This window comes from Crocodylus siamensis, chromosome 5 (assembly GCF_052110815.1).
Source record: "Crocodylus siamensis isolate JL-2025a chromosome 5, ASM5211081v1, whole genome shotgun sequence".
In the NCBI taxonomy this organism is placed as follows: domain Eukaryota; kingdom Metazoa; phylum Chordata; order Crocodylia; family Crocodylidae; genus Crocodylus; species Crocodylus siamensis.
The window spans coordinates 152506753-152533691 of record NC_143399.1 but is presented as its reverse complement, the minus strand read 5'-3'; the positions used below and the strand labels follow the sequence as shown (position 1 = coordinate 152533691).

Sequence of the window (26939 nt, the reverse complement as noted above, 5' to 3'; positions counted from 1 at the left end):
GGTAAACAATGAAATGTTAGTGAATTAGCACAGACTGCTAAATATTAAATAAGATGGATAGATAAGAATATTATCTACCTGCACGGTTTTTGAAATAAACTCCCTCTGTGCTCCAGGACCTAAACTGTTTTTCAGAGAGGTCAAAAACAAAGCCAAACCAAACCCCCAAGCTCTCATACTTGAGAAGCAGTAAACAAAGCCTGACACTATACTGTAGAAAAACAGAGTTATCCATGTTTACATCCATCTCAATAGGGTATAGGTTGAATCCAGTAACACCTTAGCTGTCAACAGTGCTAGATGTTTTCATTGCTGATCCATGTAGCACAAATGCTAGAGGTGAAGTATTTATCCAACATTACTGGATGGAGACAGATGTGCACCGATACCATTGGTCAGATATCAGATCAGCACCAATATAAAGAAAGTTAATTATACTGGAAATTGGCCACATCAGGCCGATATAGACAGTATTGCTTCCATCTTCTATTGCTAAGTGAGAATTTGCTTGCAATCTTAGAAGTATTAATGGGACAATAAGCCTCTCCCCTCCCTGAAAGTCCTAAATACAAACATGTACAAAACAGAATGGGGAACACTATAAAAATCAGTAGCGAATACCAAGAGAAGGCTTGTGAAGAAAAAAAAGCCAACATGGCTGAACCACTGAAAATTAACATTAGAACTTACCAAATATTTGGTCACCCAGAGCAGATAGAAGCAGGTATCTTATAGATCCCTGAATAAGTCACCTCAGTACCTTTCTTTAGAGATTGTCTGAACTAGCTTCCTAATTGGTTGATAAGCACCTCTGATACCAGGTCCAGGAGAACAATTAAAAAGGTGCCTATACCCAAGTACAACTACACTAGTTTCAGAAACGTGATGAAAGCCGACATGAATATAACAGGTAGGGTGGAATCATAACACTTTGAAAGTGGTACCAGCAGGTGGCAGCTATTCTTCCCCTCCACCTCCAGTATCGACCATTGGCTTGTGTTCATGTTTTATAAGCAGCAAGCAATCCCCGTCAACTGTTATCAAAACTTTTGATGTCAGTTAGAAGTATGTTACTTCTACCTGAAGCTTTCTGGCATCAGCTTAAGCACTGCCACACTTCCTCAAGTCAGAAATCTTACCTGTACCCATTTTATAATTAGGAACAAATTACCAGCCAGTAGAAGAATGTATGAGACCGTAGTTCATTTCTTCTCCTCCTTATTTAATCTGTATGATTATTTTTAGCAATTGTGAAGTGTTCAATCACTGTTAAAGTAATAATTACATTTAAAATTGATAGCACTCTACAGCTAGTTCTAGAGTTTAGACAACCTAAGCCTGTCACCAACTTCAAGATTTTAAATATCTTGGGGGGCGGGGAAGCAGGTGTAAGCCAACCCCCACCCCCCTCAAAAGACAACCAATTAACTTATTTATGGTTGAAAGAGTAGTGTGTAGAATCAAATACGAATAAAATTAAAAGCAAAAATGTCTGGCTTCTCTAATATCACTATAACCTTTTGAAACTCAGTTCATATATACTAGTACGGGTTTGGTATGAAGAAACAGAAAAAAACCCAAAACCCTGTCATCATTCATCCTTGCACCCCAAATTTCATACTACAGCACATCAGCTTCAGTCCAGGAAAGGGGGAATCATTTCTCAGTTAATAAACACATTAAGCAAGTATACATTTAAAAAAAAAAAAAAAAAATCTTCAAAACAATAATTGATCACTATTAAAGTTGTGTCTCCTATTAGTGATGCACAGTAAATACATTCATCCTCACAAGTTCATTGTGGCTATGGAAAAAAGTAAGAGAAACTTTTCAATTCTATTTTACATTATGAACATTAGAAATGAATGAATAAGAGCTTTAATGGAAGTGAGGCATACAGGAAGAATTTCCTTCTTCAGTTCTAGCATTGTAAGTTTATTTTTCTTAAACAAAAATTGCCTCCAACCAACAAAGTAGTGGTTTTAACAGTATTAAGATTAGACTCCATAATCAGTTTCAAGTTAAGTTGAGAGTAGATGATGTTAACTCACTTGAATTCCTTACCGTACCACCACCCATGGTACTTAATTCTTTCAGAAAAGGATGGGTCCTCCTTTTAGTCACTAACCAATGAGCAGTTTCAACTTAATTCCCTTTTTAGAGTCATATTGCAAGCAAAAGCTTTTACTTCTTGGGTGAGAACATTTCAGTGATTATTAAAAAGTTTCTGAAGAAAGAGCATATGCTCTACTAATGAACAAGACTATTAGAAAGACTGCATAAGCAAGATAAAAATCCTTTATCATCCTTATGAAAGAGGAGGAAGCAGTTGGCCATTTTGAGAGGCACTAAACAATCAAGTCAGGACCTGCCTCCCCAGGTGACCTTCCCTGCCTTTCCCTTCCACCCTAACTTCATTTCATTCTCTCTTCCCTTCACTTTAGAAGTTGCATTGATAGTTGCAAAGATTTAGGCATGTTAAAGTATTGTTGCTATCACTTCGACTAGCTTCTTTCTGATGTTCTTTGTGGAAGAGGTATGGCAAAGAAGCAGCAGTAAATTAGAAAGAAGAGGGGAATATTACAAAGCTGGAGCAAAGGCCCCTCATCTCCCTTTCCAACACTCAAGAATTTGGCTGCCAAGACCACCATTAGACTGACTAAAAGGTCTTCTTGAACATTCTTTATGATGAAGAAACAGGAAAAAAACAAAAAACAAACCATGAGATTTTTGTTTTTTAATTGCATTATCCAGAATGACTACAAACACATAGAACATGATTGTACTCATTCAAGCCCAATTCAATTTACATGCACTGCCTGAAGCAACAACTGCCAAACAAGTGTGTACTCCAACCACCCTCGTGAGCCACATGAACTGGCTGATGTACTGTGTCAAACTTCGCATCTGTCTCATGTAAAAATAGAAAGTTTAAAAACCCAAATCTGGGAGACACACTTTCATTTCCACCTCCCTTGTGAAATAAATAAGGCAGCAGGTCACAATTAGTTAGCAGTGGCATCTTTCAGGTATGCTATCAAGTCTGCCCTCTCCGGCTTCTTCTTAATACCAGCAAAGATCATCTTTGTCCCTGGGATGTACTTCTTGGGGTTTTCCAGGTACTCCATCAGGGTGTCCTCATCCCAGGTAATACCTAAAAGTTAAAAAAAAAAAGGAGTTATTGGCAATGTCACCTGCTGAACACATTACACCCCTGAGTACAGCTGGGAAGAAGCAGTTCATGTATTCTTCAGACCAAACACCAGTGGTACAAGCGCCAGGCCAGGTCAGGGTCAGGGGCACTTTGCTGGAGGGCAATGTCACCACTGGAACCCGCTGCTCCGGCACAGCCGGGACAGAGCCGTGCAGGAGTGGTACTCGCTCACCTTTGTTCTTGTTGGCCTCCGTGTAGGAGAAGCCGGGCGCCTGCCCAGTCTTGCGCCCAAACAGACCATGCAGGTTGGGCCCCGTCTTGTGCTTGCCACCCTTCTCCACAGTATGGCACTGCGCGCACTTCTGCACAAAGATCTTCTTGCCTTTCTCTACATCACCCATGCTCGATGCTGCAAGACAGCGGCGGAACCAAGGTCATACATCCGCTGCGGGGCCCTGCCCGCCCGTCCCGGCCACGCGCCAAGGGCGCCGCTTCCCACCACTCCGGGCCCGGCAGGGTGAGTAAAGGCCAGTACCCCGCTCCCGCACGCCTACCTGCCGGCCCCTGAAACTGCCTCCGTGCAACCGACCCCTAATCTCAGCGTCCCAACACCTGACCCCAAGGACACGCCGTACTCCAGCCTATGTAAGCCGGTGCCTCTGCAACCGAACCTCGCCGGTACTCGCCCCGCCCACCCCGGTGCGCCTGCCAATCGCTTGCCAGCCTGGGCGCGTTGATAAGCGTACAGCGGTGTTTCGTCAGAGGAACATTACGAACAAAGACTAGCAGGGTAGATTTCATTCAAAGGCATGTCGGGCTCCGCCTCATCCTCCTTGCGTCATAGTACACAAGTTCCGGCCAGTAAGTCACGAGGGAGGGAGCAAAAATGTCTTTAGCACATGCGCAGAATGGAAGGCGAAGCACGGTTTAGCAGCGCGTAGAAAGGGCGGAAGTCACGTGGTGGTTCCGGCAGTGACGCAGGCGGGGAATCCATGTACGCGGGTGAAGACCCCGGGCAGATTCGCGGGCCCGGGTGCCCAGCAGAAGGCGCCTTTGGCAGGTGCCGCGTGTCCAACCCGCATCGCGTGGTTCATTTGCTCCAGTCATGAACAGGAGCCGCTGCATCTTGCTGAGGAAGCTCCTCCCGCACGAGCGCTCGTGGAAGTGGCGGAGTAGTGGGGCGAGCAGAGGTCACCCAGCCCAGCCCCCGTCTGGTTTGGGGCAGGAGCGACCCTGGTCCGGCCATCCTCTGCTGATCAATCCCGCCACCCCACAGTACAACCGCCCTCAGCCCTGACAAGGCAGATCTAGCCCGAACCTGCCAGGGGTAAAGCAGGGGAACCACCCCAGCCCACTATGAAATGTCAATATAGGCACAAGTGGTCTGCCCACCCCAGTCTCTATCAGTCTGACCGTGGGGTAAAATTCCTTCCTGACCCCAATCTGGCAATCATTCTGACCCTGAATGGCACACCCCAGTCAAAGTCCCCAGCCTTGCCTTGCTGCAGCCAACACCCAGTGCCTCCGAGAGAGACTTAAAGAAACCAGGAAACGCACCTGACACATGGGGGGTGGGGTGGTTTTGACAGCAGGATTTCCTCCCAGCTGCAGTGGCAACCAGCAAAGCCCAGAAGCATGGGAAATACCCATGGTAGACTAAGGCATGGCTACACCATCCCTGATGTGTGGCTGCCCAACCTCTCGAGCACTGCCATTAATAGTCCCCGACTTCCCTAGGCAGTCTATTCCACTACCTCACTCTTTCAACAGTGGACAATTTTTTTTTCCTGATATCCAGTCATTTGGGATGTTCTCATTTTAATTTTCCAATAATTTTCTTTACTAGATTGGAAAAGGGCTCTGCTTGGCTCCTTTCCCCCACCTCCAGCCATCCCACAGCAGGAGTGTTGCTCTGAGCAGCAAAATTATTTTTTGAAGAAAAAAAATGTGGTTTGGGCTCATCTCTAAAAAGGGTGAAAAAATGCCCATATGATCAGAGTTCTTTTAAACTTACCCATGGAGAGAAGGGATGAGGAAATGGCCTTGGGGAACCAGACAGGGACTCAGGAGACACAAGCTCCTTTTTCAGTTCGCTGCAGACATCTCCTACCCCCACTGTGACTTAGGCCCAGATCCTCGAGGGTGCTTACCTCTGACTGAAATCACTGAGATTTTGGCATCTGAATAGCTTTGAGGGTCTGGGTATTAGTCATGGAGCTTTTGAGCAGTGGCAAAACTAGAAGTGGATGAGAAGGGCACTAGCTCCTGGCAGCAACTTAGGTGCTAAAATCATCCCCTACCTGTGGAGTCTGCACCTTGGCAAGAGCAGCATCACACTTGCTCTTGCAGCAGCAGCCAGTGCACATATGCTGCAGTGCTGCTGTTTTAAGAGCAAGAGCTGTGCTGGGCAAAACATGGGGCAGCAGCAGCAGCCAGGAACTGTTTTGGATGAGACTCCTGCGCCCCCCCCCCCTTGGAACTGTAACCCCTCCACCCCATCCGCACACACAATTATTATACCAAACCCTGCTTGTTAGCTCTCTGGTTTTGGGACTAGCCATTGAAAAATGGAGAGAGGATTGCTTCTCTACCTCCCAGAAGTGCTGAGGACAAATTAAAGAGTGTTAAGTACTCTGACATTATACAAAGGTCTGCAGAGGAACCTAGAGAGAACTTTTATGGAATATGGCACCTAATGAAGGTGACATCTAAAAAGAATAGTAACAAATGCATTATCAGGAAATGTTAAAACAGAAACATGTGAAATAGTTATCTTTTCTCATGCATATAATAGTTTTTTTCATCTCTTGTTACCCATTTTGTGTTGGATCTCTCCTGACTAGAAAGTCCATCCTGGACCAGAGAAACCTTTCCTGATGAAAATTCCACTGAAACACGCACAATTCTGAAAATAAAGGTTGCCTTATATTTCTCTTAACTGATGTTCTCCAATGAAAAACCATTCAGCTGGAAAATTCCTGAGGGCCTGTGTGGACTGGTATGTATATACATAGTAGCATTTTGGCCTGTGGAATGGTGCTAGCTGGGCAGGTGAGGGAGCTAATGAGTTCTCCTTGTATTCACTGTTCTTGTCTTGGGGCAATGGAATTCCTGGTTCTTGGAGCTGGAGAGGTGAAGGGAATATTTTAGCATGCAAAGGTTTTAGGACAGAACTGCACAAAATGGGTAGGTAAAGGTGGTGTCTTTGAACTTAGCCCTTGGCAAGGATCCCGGTGTATGCATGATATGGGGGAGTAGCACAGGGCTAGAACAAACTGCTGGGTGTGTGGATGTATGGATCATAAAGTGTAAATGGACTGAACATGGAAGAAGGCCAAAAGGAGGTGACATCCCAGTGACACCAGAACAATAGAGGACATGCACAGGCCAGTCCAGACAGGGAACAAGGCAGTGTGGAAGGGCAGCTGGAAGAATGCCAGATATCCAGCATCGGTGCAACCACATAAATGTTACTGCAGTGTTCAATACTGGAATGTGAATTTAAAAGTAACAGTGACACAGATCTACACGCCATTTTCCCTCACAGAGGGACAGCACAGAAGTTACAGACACTAGCAACAGTGGAGAGGCCTTGATGTCTCCTCAGGATTCCTTGCTGGGGAAAAATCCTTGCTGCTATGTGAGTTCCACAGTTTGGTGCACAAGACGTTTATTACCATATAATTATCCAGTTTTACAGTCATTTTAATGCTATGACTCCAGGATTAACTGCTTATCTTGTGACTCTAAGAACTTGGAAACAGCTATAGCTGAACAGACCAATGTCCAGTCCTGTCTCTGGCAGTGGTCAACTGTCATCAACTGTCAATTGCTGGATGTTTTTTAGTGGGTCCTCAGAGCTGCCCATAAGCAGGGCTGACTGCACTCCAGTATGTTTATTCCATCTACTAAAACTGAATATGCTGTTCTTATGCTCCTAGGATTTGTGTCTAATCTGTTTTGAATAGTAATAAACTCTTTGTCTTTATATCCCAAGCAGCATGCTAAACAAGTAAATAAGGCTACATACCTTTGAGCTGATTAATTTTATAAGCATAAGGTCTTGTATTTGTTTTGGGAGTGAGAATTTACCATTGGATTTCCTCATAGGCCTTTTCTACATTAAGTACATTATATGCCTCTTACTAAACTGCAGTTTCTCTTCTTAGTTCTCAAGGAACACTCCTAGTCTTTTAAAATCTCTTCTTGTATGTAAACATCCCTATTGATTCTTATCTTCATTATCCTTTTCTCAGAGCTTTTTAGTTGCTAGTATGTTGCTTGTGAAATGTGATGAAAACTGAATGTAATAAATACTGAGTTCTGTGATAACATAATAATCTGTATTCCCTAAAGTTTAACATTTCTTTTGAATGCTGCCATTTATTGAGTGGAAGTCTTCACTGACTTCTAATTTTTCTCCCTGAGAGGTTACAGTTAATTTAGAACCTATTAGTGTCCTAGATGTTCAGACTGTACCTAGCTGAGAGCATTATTTTGTACATCGCAATTAAATTGAGCCTGTTACCATGCTGCACAGTTGGAGTACTGTGTCCTCCAGGAGTTCCTCATACTCTTCATTGTCTTAATTAAAGATTCAGTAATCCTCTAGTCTTAATAGCCAAGGGCCTGATCACGTTCTGGAGATCTATGTGCAAACAAACTGTGATCTTCCTCCACTATGGACAAAGTTGGGGGCCTCAGCTGCCTGTACACCAATGCCATGAGCATAGGGAACAAGCAGGAAGAGCTAGCTCTCCTGCTCTCTAGTGGGCAATATGACCTGGTAGAGATTACAGAGACCTCATGGTACTCCTCACATGATTGGAGCATAGCTGTACAGGGCTACATCCTGCACAGAAGGGACCAAGCAGGGAGAAAAGGTGAGGTAGTTCTCTATGTGAGGGAGCAGTACACCTTTCTGGAGGCTGACATTGGCTCCAAAGATAAGCAGCTTGAAACCCTCTGGGTTAAGCTTTGGCAGGGATGGCGGGGAGGGAAGGGGCAAGGTGAAAGAGACCTAACTGTGGGTGTTTACTACAGGCCACCGAACCAAGGGGAGGAGCTTGATTTGGAGTTCTCTCAAGAACTGACAGAGGCTGCATGTGCAAGGGAGTTGGTCTACGTCACTTACCCAGTCAAAGATTGGGAGGAACACTCAGCTAGGTCAGATCAGTCATGTAGTTTCTTAACTAATCGAGGAGCTCTTTCTGACCCAGAAAGTGCAAGGGCCAACCAGAGGTACTGCTTTCCTAGACTTGGTCTTGGCCAAAGGAGATGATCTGGTGTGTGGCTTGAACATTGAGGGTAATCTGGGTGACGGTGACCATGTGCTTATTGGGTTCACTGTCTGCTGCAAGGTTGACAAATCAACTAGCAGGATTGAAGTCCTGGACTTCAAAAATGCTAACTTCAAGAGGCTCAGGGCATTAGTAGGGGAGGTGATGCAGGACCAGGGATGGAAGGCAAAAGGGGTGCTGGGGTTGTTCCTGAAGGACACAATCCTTGAAGCACAAAAGAAAACCGTTCCCGTGAAGAGGAAAGGTAGCAGAAGGGCTGGCAAGCCCTCCTGGCTCAATAGGGACATTGCGGTCCTCCTGAAAAAGAAAAAAGAGGCATACACACAGTGGAAGCTAGGGACGGTCCTCAAGGAAGACTATACAACAGTGGTCTGCACTTGTGGGGAAATGATTAGGAAAGCTAAGGCGGTGACTGAGTTTAAGTTAGCCAAGGGAGTCAAGTACAATAAGAAGTCCAGTCCAGAATAATACCAGTTCCAATGCATTCAGGCCTCAAGTCATTCAGGGTATTAACCTCTTTTTGCAGTGGGAATAGCTCTAAGTCCAACTCTTTGTGTTTATATGTCATTGCCTATGCTTAACCTGCAGACAACAGCTGTACTCTAAATTTCCTCATAGCCTCCTCATTTTGAAGGGCTTACGCTTTCTAATTTCTAAGCAGGCTTTATCTAGTGATTCATCTTTAGCCTCTTTAACAGTCAAAGAATTCTAAACAGGCGGAGAGGCACAATCTGGTTGTACAGCAACACTGTTGCTACAACCCTATCTCAGACTCTGGGTCCTTTATATTTTTCTCAACTGTTGGAAAAACTGAGGTAATGCACATAAGCTTTAGCTATTATTTTTAAATGACAGTTGCTGTACTAGCTGTTTATTTTCCTCTCAGATTGGTTCTTAATGACCAATTATAATTTTGTTAGTGGCTTACCCATTTCATGTTAAGGCTCCATCAAAATTTTTGTGTAAATGCAGTCCGCTCATTTTTCACCACAGTTAAATTTTGTGTTTTGTCACCGCTTCTTAATTGTTTATGCGACCTGTGCTGCATGTTTTCACTGTTTTAAGAGCAAAACTGAAAGAAAAGAGTCAACTACAGAACACAGAAAACATCAGATCCTAAGTAAGAATGCAGGACTAGAAAGGGCTTCTGGGGAACTGAGTCCAGTCCTCTATTATTGTAGGTAACCACGCTAGACGATCTCTTCTATAACCTTACTGGCGTCCACTCTGAAAGCCACTGGGTTTTACTTTGCTGGCATTTTCCTACTGAAAGGCTGTTCCAGAATGTTGCTGCTCTGATTGTTAAACATCTTTTCATTTTTACCGTTAATTTGTGGCCTATAGATACCCATCTATTCCTGTGCCAAGACTGTTCTTCAGGTTAAATAACTCTTTTCCCTCCTTGGTGTTCACCTCCCTCACACATTTACAGACAGCAATCAAATCCCCTCGGCCTTCGTTCTGCTAGGCTAAACAAGTTGGCTCTTTTAGTCTCCTCTCATGACAGGCTTCTCCATTCCCTCGATCAGCTTAGTAGCCCTTCTCTGCCCCGCTACCATTTGGATGAATCTATCTTGAACATGACAAAGTACAATGAGAGAGTCTGACTGCATCCTTTTTTTATTTGCTGTGATATATTTAAAAGGACAAACACCTCAGTTATAGAAATAAAAAGAATTGAAGCCATAGAATGTGTGCCTTTTTCCTTCCCAGATATTGTCTCTGAGGTCCTTTGCTTCTCCTTTAATAGAATCATGAAAACGTTTGTGTGCTGCTGTTTTACAAACACAATCTTGAAGCTCCAGCAATGCTGTCTGAGGCCGAGGCACCCCAGAATTGGGAATCCATTCAGGTAATGCCCTGTTGGGTGAACTTCCCTCCAAACTCAATGCAGACAGGATTTCGTCTGGAGCACTGTGCTTGTGTTTAATATGTCCACTTTCTCTACTATTATTCAATAAGCCAGGCTTGCTTAGGCTAACTGGGTTGTGCCATACTATATAGTTGTCCAGACGGCTGGGTTTCAAATCTTCATAGTAACAGGAATTCACAGAATTGGAGGGAAGTTCAGATTCAGGTGTTACTGCAAGCTGCCTTCTGTATAAAGCCTCAGTCTGCCATGTATCAGTGATTTTCTGAAACTTATTAACTGGAAACTTTTTATTCTGACTCTCTTCTCTCTGGTACCATGCCTGAGGTAGGTGATGTAGCTGCAGTTGGACTTCAGCCCTTCTCTTGGTCTTGGTTTCTGTGTGTTTACATTGTTGACCCATATTTGCTTCTGCTTTTTGGTTACTCAGCTTCACTTCTGAGTAACGGGGTAAGAAGGCATGAGCTGTACATGCACGTGGAGGTGTGTGAATGTTGAAGTAATCTTGTTCTTGTAAAACCGATTCATGGGGATGTTGTCCTTGGAGTAAACGTGCAATGCGCCCTTCTAAGGGCCTCACTTGGGAAAGACTAGGCAGAAATGCTTCTTTCTGTGGGAATTAAGAACAGAATAAGAGCTAGCAGCTAAGCTTTTGGATTTAATAAAGGAATGAGATCTTGGTTACTTTGGTAAAATGGCTCAATTGTAAGTCTTTATACACAGTTCCAGAGTGGAAGCAGTTAGGGGGTGGTTCCCTCACTGGAAACTCTGGCAGGTATCATGCCATATTTGGGCACAGAGATAAGCGTAACACGGCCACTGCTTCATTCTTTGAACATGTATAGTATATATTCTACCCTGGAAGGGCCACCTCTGTTAGCCAGGGGAAAAGCTAGACCATGATCCTACCCTTGTCTAAAATGCATTGGGTGGGCTACCTTCACAAAGTATGCTTTGAAGACAATGATGAATATATTGTGCTCAACACCTCTGCACAGCACATGGATGGGTGTTTGGGGGGGAGGGGACAGCAAGTGGAAGAGGGGAGATGAGTTTCTTATGCTGTTTTCTCCTCATTTCTGTTGTCATCATCCCTCCCATCTCTGATCCTGTAACATGCAAGTAAAATGCCTACGTTTGTATTTTTACCTGGTTTTGATGCACCACTGAGCTATCATCATTGTAAGTTGTACTGTGCTAGCACCTGAGGATCCATGGAATCTGCATACTTTCTTGCATAGTGGGGTTTCTGACATACAGCACAAGACAGGCCTGGCTAACAGGCAGCTCATGAGGGGTTTACATGCAGCCCGTGGTCTTCCATCCAGGCATCACCACCACCAGGGCTGGGCTCCCCCTTCCTCCCTTGGCTTCTGCTGCCTGACTCAGCCCTAGGAGGCAGCATGGTATAGCCTGTGGTACCAGGGAAGCAAGGCAAGTCACAGTGTCTGTATGACATGGTGCCATGGGGAAGCCATGGGGAGCTGAAGGTGGGGTGCTGTGCTGTGCAGGGATGCCCACCATGTGTGTGCAGAGTAGTGGGTTGGGGAGGTGCCTATCCCCATGATGGTGCAAAGGGGTAAGTGGGCACCTGTCCCCATCATGCACTGTGTAGAGTCATGAGGGACTGTCCACCTGCGCATGGGGCACAATAGAGTGGGGGCACTTGCCCATGGATGCAGTCTACAGCCTGATGGGCCCTGCTAGTGCAGCCCCCATCGTGTGCAGCCCTTGCTGGTGCAGTCCCTGGTTGTTTAGAAGTTGGACAGCTCTGACAGAATATATCCAAATAACTTATTTTTTTAGGTTGTATGTTGGTGTATAATCCAAAGATTTAACTTTTTTTCTGCATTTTTTTAGAAAGTGCTAGGGGGATAATACTGTTGGGAAAAACTGGTGTGACTTAAAATTAGCATCTCCAAATGCCAGTTCTGAGCCTATAGGACAAGTAACACTAACATGTGAATTAATGGATATGGTTGAAAATATGAGTTCAAGCTTTTTTTGTACACCTGGAAGCAGCAAACAATAAGAACTTCCCTTTACTGGGTCAGACCGTAGGTATCCTACTGCCAGTTTGTTTGTTTTTTCCCAGGTCACTTTTAAGAGTAGACTAGACAGCTTTCTGTTTGAAAAAAACAAACAAACATCCTGATCATTTTGGCTTTTAAAACCAGATTTAGGCACTTACATATTCCAGTTCCAATGAGTTTCTTTAAGACTTTGATTTTATGGTATGGGCATGCAAACAACTCACATAGGGGCCTTGAACAGGCATTCATTTCTAGCACTAGAAATTTCCACCACTAGAAATCTTTCCAGGAGAAGGAGCAGTACAAGCATACAGCCTGCAGTGGCCCCCTCTCCATGCATACCGGATCCCTAGTCTGGGGTATGGGTGTGGGCACATTGCCTCGTTGCTCCACCCTCTTCCTGGACCAGAGCAGGAGAGTGTACAAGTGAAAGTGTTTCTCTTGCAGGGGAGAACTTCTGGGTTGATACCTGGAAGATCTCTCTCACAGGATGATACCTTCAGGAGAAATTGAATGCTTTCACACTTGTAGTTTCCACTGGGAAAGTGGCATTTCTTCCAGTAGGAACAGAATGTCTGTACACAGGCAGGGTTAACAAAAAGGGTGAGGAACTACTGCATGTTAGTTATCTATGGTACATTTCTAGGTGTGCATTTTTACCGTACTGTAAGTGGAAACTAAACCACAGCAGTTCAGTTAGGTCCCTCTTTAAGTGGTTGTAAGTTGTTTGTGTGCTCATACCCTTAATACTTACATGCCTCAATGCCTCAAGCAATTTTTAAGAATAGGATTTAAAAGCCTCAGGGTATTTCTACACTGTTCCCTGACCCTTCAGAGTACACTGCTAAGAAACACAGCCCTACTCACCCACTGGCACTCCCTCTCTGCCAAACCCTGAGGCAGTGAATCTCAGATAGCACCATGCTGGAGACAGAGAGCTTGAGAGCAGTGGTAGTGGGTATTTCAGGGAGGATTCTCTGCTTCACTTCTGAGATTGGTGCTCTTAATATGTGCAGAGAGGATGGCAAGACTGTACCTGAGAAGAGCTCATTCAAGAGCACTGGAAAAAGTGGTACAGATAGGCCCTAAATAACTCAGAATGTGTGCGTATGTTGCAAAGCAGCACGATTCTGAGGATGTCTTATGCTAACACATAGTGCCTTACTGTGATACTTTGCCAAGCTGGCTGCTTACTTCCCAAGCTGGCAGTGTAGTCACTGTAGTATGGCACTGCACATGCCAATAAGCTCAGCAACACTGAGGCAGCTAAACTTACTTCTGGTTTAGGAGACAGGGCATACAGAGTGGGATGTCTCAGTATGGTGGAGCCGGGTGCTGTAATCCAGCAGTACTGACAGACTGTAAGATGTGCAGATGCCACACTAAAATACATGGTGCCCTCTCCACATGTACTAACTCCCAAATTGGAAAGTGTATACCTGTATTAGTACAAATTTGAAGTGCGGAGCAGAACAAATTAGTGTTATTATATGTGGACAGGGCATAGCTTGTCTCACCCCCTTGCATCACACAAATGTACCCTGAAATACATTTGAAGTATTTAGCTGTAATTCTACTCTGCAAAATGACTTTGAGTAAATGGCACCATTCTACTCAAGAGCTCTGCCTGTTGGGTGCATCTGCAATCATATCTTTTACCTCCAGTGACAAATGGAGTTTGTATTGCATTCATATTTCTGCTAGCATAGCAGAGCCAGGAGACAGTGAGCTGGAATCTATTCCTTTATCCGTATTATCAACAAAGCTGTTTGCTAAGTTACAATCAGTTAAACCTCTGCAAAGCCAGGGAACACAATGGGATTGCACTGGTATCACAGAGGACACAAATTGTCCTGAACAATTTGCTTCCATTATAGATAATGCTGCATGAAAAGAAAGTGGTCCAGTGTGATTATCATATCCCATATTGAGTTTACACAGATGGCAGATAAGAAACAGCACTGTTTATAGTTGCTTGCATACTGAGTGCACTCAATGTTGAAATTACTGAAAGATAAACATGGAACTTTCATGCCGTTCTATACTTTTCATTGTTGACCTGCATCTTTATTCTATATTAAACTTCTGTGGAACTAGATATTCCTGATGCATCTTAAAATAAAAAGGCAAGTTAATCATATGAATACAAATGGATTGATCATGGAACAGTAATGGAACCCTGTCTAATCTTAGCTGAGGATAATACCTCTTAGCTGAGGATAATACCTCAGTAATACCACTTGGTAGATCAGTGGTTTTCAACCTGTGGTGTGCAGACCCCTGGGGTCCACAGACTATGTCTAAGGGGTCTGTGAAAGATTACTATGATCAATCAAAAGTATGTGAATACCCACACTTACAATTCAAAGGTTTTCAACACCTATATTCAAAATTTTTAGGGGTCTGCAAATGAAAAAGGTTGAAAACTACTGTAGTAGATGGATGATAACCTGTGATGCTATCTGTCTAATTAAATATCTAGATTTCATAGGTTATTAAAAAAGTGTGCAATAAAGACAATAGGCCACATCTCCAACTGGTGGTTTTAATGGAGCCACGGTGCTTTAGACCAGTTGAGGATCTGACTCATTTTGTTTTCATTTCTGCACTACCATACAGTTTATGAGAGACTGGTTTCAAGGATGCTATTAGTCATTTCTACAGGCAAATGGTACTGTGAAGTATTATCATGTTTGGTGGCGGCTTCAAAAGACAAGAAAACAAAATAATTAAACAAACACATTGTTAATACATTATGTGAATTCTGTCAACAACATACATTAACCCTGATTCAGCTTTTGATCATTTGTATCCATGTTAGAATGAGTATGATCTTTTAAGTGCACTATAGTAACAAATGTTACATCTGGTTGCAGAATCAAATACTGGTAACTGCAGTACTTACAAGTTCCACATCTTCCCCCAATTCTCCAGTTATTCTGCCAATTAGCTTCACGTCATAATCATCCAGTACAAGGGGCTGCATAGGACCTCTACCTTAATGGAAACACATTATCTTAGTCTTCTGTGGTTAGAAATATGAGAAAAAATATATATAGGAAAAAAAAAAAGAATTTACATTGTGTGAGACACTTATGATGCATCTTCTTTATAAAAATACCCAAAGTATTTTGGTGTAGAACTGAAATGGAAGTGTGAATTCACTAGCAAGCTTCTATACTGACATTGTTACCTTTTTCTCTAGTCATTGATATTAAAAATACCGCATACCTGTGAAATCATGGTGATAAGATGTTATCCAGTGGGACCTTTCTAAATTTCGTAGCATGTTGGTTGTTCTTGCAGAGAGATTAGGTACTAATGGTTTGAAAGTAGTGTTGGGAGCCACAGTCTTCGGAGGCTTTGGATAATACCTCTGACCACTTCCTTCAACAAATTTAGGAAGCTAAAAAATAAAACAAGTATAGAATATGCTGCTTCATCTAAGTCAGGGGTGGGCAATTATTTGGGCCTGAGGGCCACACAGTGAGTTTTGATCAGCTGTCATGGGCTGGGTCAGCACCCCTTCTCTCCTCACCAACAACTCACCAAAATTCCTTGTGGGGCTGTAGGCAGCTGGGAGCAGTGTTCAGGAGTGGAGTGGGAAGGGTGGGAGAGGCCGGGATCACATGCCCCTGCCTTTGGGGGTAGGGTGGTATATATGGCGAGTGGGGCTGCTTGGGCGTTAGATCTCAGGGACCTACTGTGGGGGAAGAATGGGGAGGATGCAGAAATGCTGCCCTGGGTGGTGTTGTCTGTGGTGCAGCAGCCCATGTGGAGCTGAGGACCAGCTGCGCACACAGCCCAACGAGGTGCTGCTCTGTGCTCCCCACTTCCAGTTCTGGGATCTGAAGCCAGAGACCCACGTGTCTGACATGAGTCGCATGGTGTGATGCGGCAGGAGGAACTGCTGCTGGCAGCAGGGGACACGAAGCAGGAGCAACTTCTGGTAGGCTGTTCCTGGTGTTGCTGAAGCTGTCCAGGTGCTGCTCTGCACCTCCCTATCCTCTGGCAGGTGCACTGGGCTCTGGCTCCAGATCCCAGGCACCTTCCACTAGAGGGCAGCCAGGAATTGAAGCCAGAGCCTCGCATGATGGGGTAGAAGCCACCTGGCTGAAACTGCTTGCCTGGTGTGGTGTAGTGTGGCTCAGCAGGGGCAAGTTGAAAAGCAGGAGCCGTTGTTGCAGCTGCACCAGGAACAGCCCCAGCAGAAGCTGTGCACTGGCCAGGGCCCAGGCCAGCAGAAGCCCAGTGCAGACTGCCCCAGGCAGGGTATGGCCCCAGGTACAGCACTGTGGGGCCAGCCACGGACTGGATCCAGTCACCTGCTGGGCCGGATCCAGCCTGCAGGTGGTATTTTGTCCACCCCTGATCTAAAGATGTGACTCTATAGCACTGGATAGAAATATTATCCATTAAAGGAAACTATGTACATCTCAAAACTACTTTCCCTATGCTCCTGGAGGCATCAGTCTTATGCATGCTGTACCCAGCCACTCCTGCTTCACAGCCACCAAACCTAGATATAAGGTAGTGAAGCTGTATGAGGGCACCCCCTGCTGTCCATCTCAAGCACACTGGAGACAGAGCTTGAAAGTAGCAGCAAATGCCTTCGCTAGGGCTTCATTGTCTCATTTCTAGGTTTTGCAAGTGCTCCAGAGTAGTTTCCCCAGAAGCCTTGGGGAAGCAGAGCAGTCATACCCATTAAGTAGTGTCGGTAGGCTGAATGTATATTTCTAAATACAAGAATCCCTAGGCACCCTTCACACTTGTGACTAATCCTTGCTCGTGCAACTCAATGTTAACCATTTTCCCCTCTGCTCCTCCACAAATCTTTCCATTCAGTATATCTGACGGAATTATACATATGAGTTGGCCTTACTCTCAGTGTACAACTGTAATTCAATCTTGCGTTTCCATCTAATTAGAATATTTAACATGTGCATAATTCAACCACAACAAGAAACTCTTGAGTAATGTTTTCACACTAAGCTATTCCTGCTTCTTGCTGGCTCTTGTATTGCAGTACTCTTACATATGGTACATAGTGTCCTGCATACTTCCACTCAACATTATAGGAAAAGGACAGTTAAGTCAGCTGGCTTTTACTTTTTCAGCAAGCATATGAAACTACACCCCCAGTTTGGTTTGTTTACCCAACACCCTGCACAGTTCTCATCTTTCATCTAACTCAATGTTGGAACCCTTTGAGCAGAGACTTTGTCTTTCTATCCATCTGTCTACCTATCTAAAAAAAACCCCAATAACTCCTAAAGTCTGAGCACTTAGGGGCCAATCTGTGTGACCACAGGAGAGGCAGACAAGTGGAACCAGAGTGTTTCAAATGTGTAAGGCAGAGCTGGATTCATAGATGTGTATGTGTGGGTGTGCTTGGGGGGCTCTCAGCATGGCAATGTGTTGGCAAGGTCAGAGTAAGGCCAGGGAAGAGGATCTGCTGCAAAAGCTACTTCAGATATTTGGATGAGGGAGCCTCCACTGAATGTGAAACAGCAATCACTTGGTTAAAATAATGGGAAAACCCTTTTTCCACATCTCTCAAAATACCTTGGGCTAGGCATAAGGAATTGGGTTAGCTCTTACAATGAGGAATCTTTAATTGGCTGCCAGACTGTATAAGCTTCTGTGTTTCTGTACATGTTTCTGAGGTGGACAGAACTCCCTTTACATGACTTGTTTTTCATTGTGTATATACTGTGCTTAATTTATGATGTCCATAGATTTGGCACAGTACAGAACAGGGCTCCTAAACTGTGGTCTGTGGGACATATGCAGCCAATGAGCCCCTCTGATGAGGCCTGCCACCCAGGACTGCTCCTCTGAAATGGCTGTTCAAGGGCAAACATCTGGGGACCCTTGCTACAGAACTCCTGTTTACAGACAATTAGAAAGACAACCTACCATCTTGATCTCTCCTGGAAGGGTTTCCTTGGTAATAAAAATGTTAAAATTTTCCTGTCATAGTCGTGGCTACTTACGTGAAAGTATGTGTGTTGTCCTGGCCACTGTAAGGCCTCCTTCTGGGAGTCATATGGAATCCTGATGATTTCATGTCTATATGGGTTACCTAAAAGGTTATGGAAAACAGTATGATACGCGTTGGTTAGCACCAGAATCAGAGCAAAAGAGAAGTTCAAGTGGAGAAATTAGGCCTGAACACAAATATTTTTCTGGGGTGTGTTATATTGTAGAGACTGTGGTTTAATTCAAATTGACACTAGTTTGCAAGACACTCACTGCATTTTCTGTGTGCTGTTTACAAAGTAAATGATGACAACAAAACCCACAGAAATATCACTAAGGTTTGGTGAATTAAGGTTGCCCATCTCCTTAATTCCACCTCCAGAGGTGGAACTAAGTGGCAGGGAAGATTTTTACGCCAATGAAACTACCACTAATGCTGGTCAATCACTTCGCCTTAACTGGAGCAACTGTGTTCCACTTAGTGAGTGGCAGAGAAACTGGGCTCTGTCACTAACATGCTATGTGGCCTCTTTGTCTCAGTTTCATTGTATGTGGAAATGGAGACGCTTATACTTCAGGGCAATGTTGTCAGGAATAACTATTTAGTGATTACTTGGAGCTCTGTAGAGGTAAAAATGGTATAAGCATAAAGCATTCTTTATATAAATGCATGTGATGAAAGCCACCTGAGTGAAGGATAGGCTAGTCACAGAGAAGTAAGCCTGGCAGGGACCTCCAGGGCTCATCTAGTCTAACACCCTGCCTGAGGCAGGATCATCCCTGTCCAAACCAACCCATACAACCATAATCTAAACCAGGGGTGGGCAAAATATGACCTGTGGGCCAGATTTGGCCTGCCAGGCCATTGTATCTAGTCTGTGGGGCCCCTAAAAAAAATTAGAAAACATTTATCTACTCCTGGCTGCCTGTCAAAGATGACAGAAGCTAGAGGCAGTAGGACTGAGGGGGAGCCTCAGCAGGAATGCAGCAGCCCAGACCCACCCCAGCCATTTCCCTGCTCCTGCCATGTGCATCCCTGGACAAGGGAGCATGGGGCCCACATTGGTATCCCAATGTGTGTGTGCGTGTAGGGAGGGTGAGGGTGTATGTGTAGGCAGGGGCTGTGTGCGTGTGTTCACAGGGTGAGTCAAACACCCCCCCACCATACACATGCACCCCTCCTTGCACTGCCTTACATACAGACCCCCACACCCCTTCACAGTCCCCCACAAAGGCCACCCTAAATATCCACACCCCCACATGCTCCTTCACCCCACACCCACACCAATCTACCCCCAGATGCATCCACACCCTCCCCCACACCCTACATACCCACAGCCCCCCACATACCTAACCCCCCACAATGTACAAGAGTAAGACCTAATTTTAAGCTAGTGTTTGTTTGTTGTTTTTTATAAATTCATGCTGGCTGCTTGTGATCAGCAGGGAACAGGGTTTTCCATTTCCCATGGAAAAATGGAGTGAACTGCAGATTTTACTTTTTACCAGAGGCAAACATGAATTTCTCATGTTACCGGAGAAGCCCGTGGATTTTGCAGTTTTGCAATGAGCTTCCTGTAGGCTGGCACAGTTCCAGCTTGCAGGGAGCTGGGAGGAGGGTGGTCAGGCAGGGGGGCACCATGTGCATGTATATGCACATGGCCCCAGGCAGCCTGGAGAACAGCTCCTGTAGGTACGTGTTTGTGTGGTAGTGGGGATGGGATATTGAGCTCCTATATGAGGGGGTGGGGTTTGGACAGGGCTGGGACTGCTGCCCAGCCAGACGGTGCGTGGGGCATGGGCAATGTGCGGCTGCAGGGCCCCAGCAGGGAGCAAGACGGGGCCATGTGCAGCTCATGCAGAGGGCAGGGAGGCAGGGTTGGATCCGTGACACTGCACATAATCCCAAGGGGCTGGGAGGACCTGTGCCCCCCAGATCTATGTATGGAGCAGGGGCGGGTGCAGGCTGTGGGCTCAAGCTCCCACCTCGCTTCTCTACCCTGGGGCCTCCACAGCCTGGTGGGTGTTACCTGCTGTGGCAGGGAACAGTGGGGCTGTGTGGAGAAGCTACTTGCTGCTGCAAGCTCCATCTGCCCTGGCAACGTGTTCACTGTGTGCAGGGCAACTTTGATCGGTGCAGTCCCACATCACTGCCCTCACTGCAGCCATGTGCAGAGGCGCTTCACCAGGGCAGCACAGAGCTTGCAGTGGCAGGCAGCTTCTCCACATGGCCCCTCTGTGGGGAGTGAGAGACACCAGCAGGGCTGTAGGGGCCTTTTATTTTAATCATGGATTTTGGGGCTTTTAACAGAGAATTTGCAATTTTTTTAGCAGAGAATTTGCAAATTTTTGATCAGGAAAAACAAGGATCCCTTGTGATCAGCCTTTCCTTCTCCAGATGCTTGCAAATCCTTCCTTAGGATATGCTTCAGTAACTTCCCAGGTACCCAGGTGACTCTAACTGGTCTGTAGTTCCCTGGGTCCTCCCACTTGCCTTTTTTAAAGAAGGGCACTACATTGGCCCTCTTCCAGTACTATCTCCCATGACCTTGTGAAGATCATTGCCAAGGGCTCCAATATCTCCTCTGTCAGTTCTTTAGGACCCTGGGATAAAACTCATTCTGCTCTGTTGACTTGAAATAATTCAGATCGGATTAATAAAAGTTCTCTGACAGTCTCTTTTTGTTATTTTCTCCTTCAGTTTGCCCCCTTTCTTGTCTAGATAATCCATATTAGGTGTCTGGCAGCTTAATTTTTTTGTGGAAGACAGAGGCAAAGTAGCTGTTGAATAGCTCTGCCTTCTTTGTATCTTCTGTTAGGAGTTCTCCCTGGCTTGTTAACAGAGGATCCATAGTTTCCTTGGTTCTTCTTTTCTGGCCAACACACTTATAGAACCTCTTTTTCTTGTCCTTTAACCTCCTTTGCCAGGTGCAACTCATTCTTTATTTCTGCCTTCCTGTTTTTGTCCCTGCAGATGTGTTATTTTCTGGTACATGTCCTTGGTGACCTGCTCAATCTTCCATTGCCTATATGCTTTTCTTTTCATTTAGGCAGACAAGGTTCTTTGCGTGAATCTGATATCTTTCATTAGACCAACTTAAGTAGTTGGAAAACAATTATTAAGCAAGCTTTCGGGTTCAAATACCCTTCGTCAGGCTAAGGAAGTTTCTGCGGTTGGTGTGTGCTCTTCCTGGATGGAATGAAAAGTAAAGAAGCCAGAGGCTGGTTTGGTATGCATACAAGACAGGTAGTCAGTGAAAATGTAGACTGAAGAGTCAATGGGTGAGAGACAGGCTGGGGGGTGGGGGTGGAGAGAAGAAGGATGAATAGTGGAGAGATACCTGGGAGTCAGATGTCAGGCAGGTTATAATGTGTCATAAATCCAATGTCTATATTTAGTCAGTGAAATGATTTTTAGTGTCCAGGAGGGTGATGAAGTGGACTTCATAGGCTCGTCTCTGGGAAGTGTTTTGTGAGTTTCCTTTGAGATCAGGACTGAGAGATTGGAGAGAGAGTGGTTTTCTTGTGAGAAATGTGCCCCCACGGTAATTGGGTAATTTCTGTCTTTGATAGATTTCTGGTGTGCGTTCATTCTGGTGTGCAATTGTTGTTTGGTCTCTCCTACGTATTTTCCATCAGGGCATTTGGTGCATTGGATGAGATATATTACATTTCTGGAGGTGCAGCTGTAAGATCCAGGAATGCTGATGGCTCTGTTGTGGGGTATAGTAATTGTGGGGATGGTGAAGATGTGTTGGCAGGTTTTGCATTTCTTGTCATGGCATAGTCTGGATCCATTTGGTGTATTCTGGGCTTGAGGAAGTTTGCTTCTGGTGATGAGGTTAGCAAGGTTTGGTGCTTGTTTGAAGGCTAGGATGGGTGGCTCTGGGAAGAACTTTTTAAGAATAGGGTCTCTTTCTAGTATGGGTTGCAATTGTTTGAGGATTTTCCATACGAGTTCGAGGGAGGGGTGATGTGTCATAACCAGTGGCATGCAATTTGTGGGGGGTTTTCTTCTGTACTGCAGCAGTTCTTCACGTGGTATCCAGGTGGCTATTTCAAATATGCGATCTCTCTCTGAAGGAGTGTCCTTGTTGGGTGAAAGCCTTTTTAAGATTGGTGAGGTGGCAATCCCAGGTGTTCTCTTCAGTGCAAATTCAGTGGTATCTGAGGGCTTGGCTGTATATTACAGTTTTTTTGGTGTGTTTAGGGCAATTGCTGGTTCTGTGCAGATATGTATGTTGGTCTGTGGGTTTCTTGCATAACGTAGTCTGTATTTTATCATTCTGGATACTGATCATCATGTCTAAAAAGGAGATGTTGGTGCTGGAGTATTCTAGAGAAAGTTGCATGGAGGGATGGTGATTGTTGAGTTTCTGATGGAACTCAATCAGAGATTGTAGGTTTTCAGTCCAAATGATGAAGATGTCATTGAGATATCTTATGTATAACAAGGGTTTGATGGTGAAGTTCTTGAGGAAGTCTTTGTCCAGGTGGCTCATAAAAAGGTTGGCATCCTATGGGGCCATTTTGGTGCCCACAGCTGTTCCCATTGTCTGGAGGAAGTGTTGGCTATTAAAAGTGAAATTGTTGTGTGCGAGGATGAAGTGTACAAGGTCAGTAATATCTTTGGGTCTGTGTTCTGATTTGTAATCTTGTTCCTGTAGATATGCAAGGCAGGCTTGGATGCCGTCCTGGTGTGGGATGTTGGGATATAGGTTGGTAACATCCATGGTGGCTAGGAGGGTGTTGCTGGGAAGGTGCTCTATGTTTTTAAGTTTCCGTAGAAAGTCTGTAGTCTTGTACAAAACTTGCTCTGTGGGTGACGAGCAGTTTTAGGATTGATTCAATGAAACCTGATATTTCCTCAGTTAGGGTCCCATGGTTGGATATGATACGTCTGCCAGGGTTCCCTTGTTTGTGGATTTTAGGGAGCATGTAAAAAGTCCCTGCGTTAGGTAGTGGGGGGAATCAAGGTCTGTAGTTTTTTCTTGTAGTCTTGATGGAAATGTTTTGATGGCATTGTTGAGTTTCTTGGTGAAAAGGAGAGTAGGATCTTCTTGTAGTTCTTTGTAGTAGGTGGTGTCAGAGAGCTGTCTGTTGGCTTCCTTTATGTAGTCTTCATGGTTTAGGATGACTATGGCTCCTTCTTTATCTTTCTTTTCATTTGAAATCTAGTGTCCTAATTTTGATGACCTCATGCTTTCCCTGTCTCAGGATCTGGAATTCTAGCATATTGTGATTGCATCCACCCAAGTTACCCAGGGTTATCTACACTCTCATGAGTACAAGTTTTGGTCTCCCCAAATGATCATAAGCTGTGATGGCCTACCCACACACAAGGTCGGACCACACAAAAGGAGCAATTAATGAAGTCAAATAATTTTCTGAGCAGACATTTTTGCTACTCCTGAGGTAGTAATTTCTGAACCTGATAAGCTCTTCCAGGAATTGACCATGGCCTCTAATGATGTCTTGTGGTACAAATGTAGGCTTGAAAATCTATCCCCATACATCTCATTATTTTGAACGAAGAGTAGCAGTAACAGGTGGAGACAAGAAGTATTTCTCATGCCACACACTTTGTGGAAAGGTTTTAATTTTTGCTGGCTAAAGGGCTGGCTCTCTGATATATAACTCACTTAAACAGTACTGTTCAACACAGTGACAGGGAGGGTGGCTCATTAATGCAAATTGGCATGCCACTTATCAGTCCTTATGGTCCTGAAAAGCTTCTTATCACTCCAGCATATACTTCTGCTCTTTTAAACAGTTACTGTCAAATCCGTTCCTGGCTCGCACTGACAAGGGGAACAGAGATGTCGGCAGATGCACCTTCTGCAACAAAAATCCTGATATTCTGAAAATGAACAGCAAGTTCCTCACAGCGTCCAACTTACCTGTGGTGCCAAGAATAGTGTGATAATTAGCACCATAATTAAATATACTGGAGAACTGCAAAACACCAGCACACTTCAAACAAGAAACTGGACTAGAGAAATGTGTGAGATACCACGGCAAAATCAGGCATTAGGTAACCTCTTTGGAAAAAAAGCAGAATCAGATTCTGGCCTTTATTCCTTTACTGGTATGAAGGACCATGGGAATAAGGATACTGGAATTGATACAAAACCAACAGTAATGTAATATGTCTCTGAATAACACTGAAAACATCTCAACATGATGTGGTAAACAAATAAGTATCTCAGTAACTGTTTAAGCCTGAAGCGGTCATCTGCAAATGGAGAGGACATGGCCTTCTTTTCAGACAGCAAAGAGACTGTAGAAGTTTGCTGGGTGTTTTTGCACATTATGCTGCTGCTGCTGATATGGGAAAAGGTTCCATATTATGTATCACTTGTCTCTGAATAACTCCATCAAATTCACCAGAGTTAAACAAGGGGTTTGCAAATTTGTGATCTCTTCAGATGGCTCCTTCTAGTTGCTCCAATGCCAGCTACTAAAAAGAATTATTTGCATGACTTGAGGAGATCATATTCACTAATTTATCTGCTTTACCGTGACAGGGAATTGTGGGCCATCTTTGCTTGCAACCACAAGGTCACAATTTATTTGTAGAAAAGAGAGATGAGTTCATTATCCTTGGTGCCAAGGGGTGACCAATGGAAACTGCAAGCATCAGCATGCAATCCTCCAGCTTAGGCGAAACTACTTTTCTCTGGCTCTGTTGTTCCCATGCTATTGCTCCGTCAAGGAACAATTTGACAAAATCACCATCCTCTGAGAACATTTGAAAAGTAAATGTTAATAAATGAAAAACCAACTGAAGGCCACTTTACCTTTAGTCTTTCTGAAAATAATCACATCATAAGGCTTTGTAGGGATATTAGGATGAAAAGGCTGGTGACTGCTTGCTTCAATGCCCACGTCTTTATCCTCAGGTGATTTAAAGTTTGGGAACATGGCATACCGGGAGATGTGCGTCTGGTAGGGGTGGGTGACTGGAAATGGCAGGCACAGTTGCCTAGAATTAGTTTTAGATGGAAATAAGAGCAAAAAGAAACAAACAATCACATAACCTTAAATATAGTCTTCTATTAATATTAAAACAAATATGCTCTGTATCTTACTAAACCAAATTTATCCCTGAAACAACTCTGCTGGCAGAGTCACTGGAGTTGCACCTGGGAGGAATCTGATGTATTGTGTTTAAAATAGATACTGGGTCATTACTGGATAAGTATTTTTAAGCAAATGCATTAACTTAACTGGGGGAGGAGTTAGATGCAGTAGAGCCCTTTGTTTCTTTAATTCTGTCCTGCCCTTATCCAGTAAATAATAGAGCAAATACTTAACCTTATCTCTAATTCCTCCTTTTCTTCCTCTGTAAAATAAAGATACCTTTTCTTTATAGTTTAAGCCTTTTACTCCAGCACCTGTGCCACTGAGGGGACACCCTAGGGGGCAATCAAATATCACAGTCAGAATATATCATTATCTTTGCCCATTCTAAGTCAAAGCTTGGCAGAGGTGTGTCAGTGTCTAAGCACAGATCCAGATTAGGATTTTGGCCCTCCCATTATAAAATTCACCCTACCTACAACTGAAGATGCTGCCTTTCTTGGGGGGAAGATGATTCACGGCTTCAGACTGAAAAGGAACTTTAGCTTTCCAGGATTGTGAACATGCAACATGATTTACATTTGTTTCTCCTCTTTAGAGAGTTTCTCTTAAATCTATTGTAGTTCAAGACTGGAGGCTCTGCCAAGAGAGGTACTCACTAAAGTGGTAGTAAAAGACTGAAGAACTTATAAACAACATTTCCAGTGACAGAGTCCTGCAGACTCAAAAACTGCTATAGGAGAAACTAAAGTGGGTGAGGGTAATGAGAGAAAGACAAAACCTGACACAAATGGTAGTAAAAGACAGAAGTGAGGCTGAGGAGAAGCAGGAGCGCAAGCAAGGAACAATGAGAAAAAAACTCTCAGACAATAATTATAGAATCAGTATCACCTGCCTCATGCAGAAAATGCCATCTCCAGAAAAGCAAGTTCTGGTATTAACTGAGTGTAGGCAGGTGGAATCTTATTCATCTAAGGTAGAAATATCAACACCACTAAAAGTATTGTAGACAACTGAAAGAACAAAGCAGAGGAAGAGAAAAGAAAATGGAGGCCGCTCAGTGAACTTGTACAGCAGTAATGCACTGCTCTGGCATGTGAGGGACCCAGGTTGTATTTCTACACTTCCAGTCTCTCAGTGGGATGGGAGCAAGGCAGGGGAAAAGCCCTCAAATTCTTCTGGCGATTGACTCTTTTTCAGAGAATGCTGTCAATTCAGCCATTCCTGGATTTTTTTTCCAGCAAGTGCAGGCTTCAGTCTAACAAAGCTCTTAAACAGGAAAACAAGTCATGGAAGCGGCTCCTGCCCATGCTGGTCCAGGTAAGCTGCTGCCCCATGTCTGCTGTGGATGTACAAATCCGGGGGGTACATCCTGTTCTGCCCCACACCCCTGCACACACTGTGGGGTTGAGGCAGTAGGTTGGGAGTGAGGAACACTGGCAAGGCCAGGGGGCTGTTTTCCACATAAGTTATTTACTGGGTTGGGACTGGCCATCAATGTTTACTAATGGGTCCTG

The 26939-nt window shown here is 44.4% G+C and overlaps 2 protein-coding genes across 3 annotated transcripts in view; both read right to left on the bottom strand.

Moving 5' to 3' along the window:
- Nucleotides 1-2722: 2722 nt before the first annotated feature.
- On the bottom strand, nucleotides 2723-3869 carry CYCS (cytochrome c, somatic). Its single transcript, XM_090046736.1, has 3 exons — nucleotides 3709-3869; nucleotides 3387-3563; nucleotides 2723-3154 (listed from the first exon to the last, which is right to left on the bottom strand). Exons 2-3 carry the CDS (start codon nucleotides 3553-3555, stop codon nucleotides 3006-3008), a joined length of 318 nt encoding a protein of 105 aa, XP_089902862.1. The 5' UTR covers nucleotides 3556-3563; nucleotides 3709-3869; the 3' UTR covers nucleotides 2723-3005.
- A 6176-nt stretch (nucleotides 3870-10045) lies between these two features.
- The window catches only part of SPMIP4 (sperm microtubule inner protein 4), a 51819-nt gene continuing 34925 nt past the window's right edge, over nucleotides 10046-26939 (bottom strand). For both annotated transcript variants that reach the window (XM_090046734.1, XM_090046735.1), the window contains exons 6-10: nucleotides 25140-25324; nucleotides 18354-18442; nucleotides 15589-15763; nucleotides 15263-15354; nucleotides 10046-10934 (exon numbers count right to left, since the gene is read on the bottom strand). In XM_090046734.1, coding sequence (XP_089902860.1) covers nucleotides 10110-10934; nucleotides 15263-15354; nucleotides 15589-15763; nucleotides 18354-18442; nucleotides 25140-25324 — 1366 coding nt within the window. In that variant the 3' untranslated portion in view covers nucleotides 10046-10109. The remainder of the gene's footprint in view (nucleotides 10935-15262; nucleotides 15355-15588; nucleotides 15764-18353; nucleotides 18443-25139; nucleotides 25325-26939) is intronic.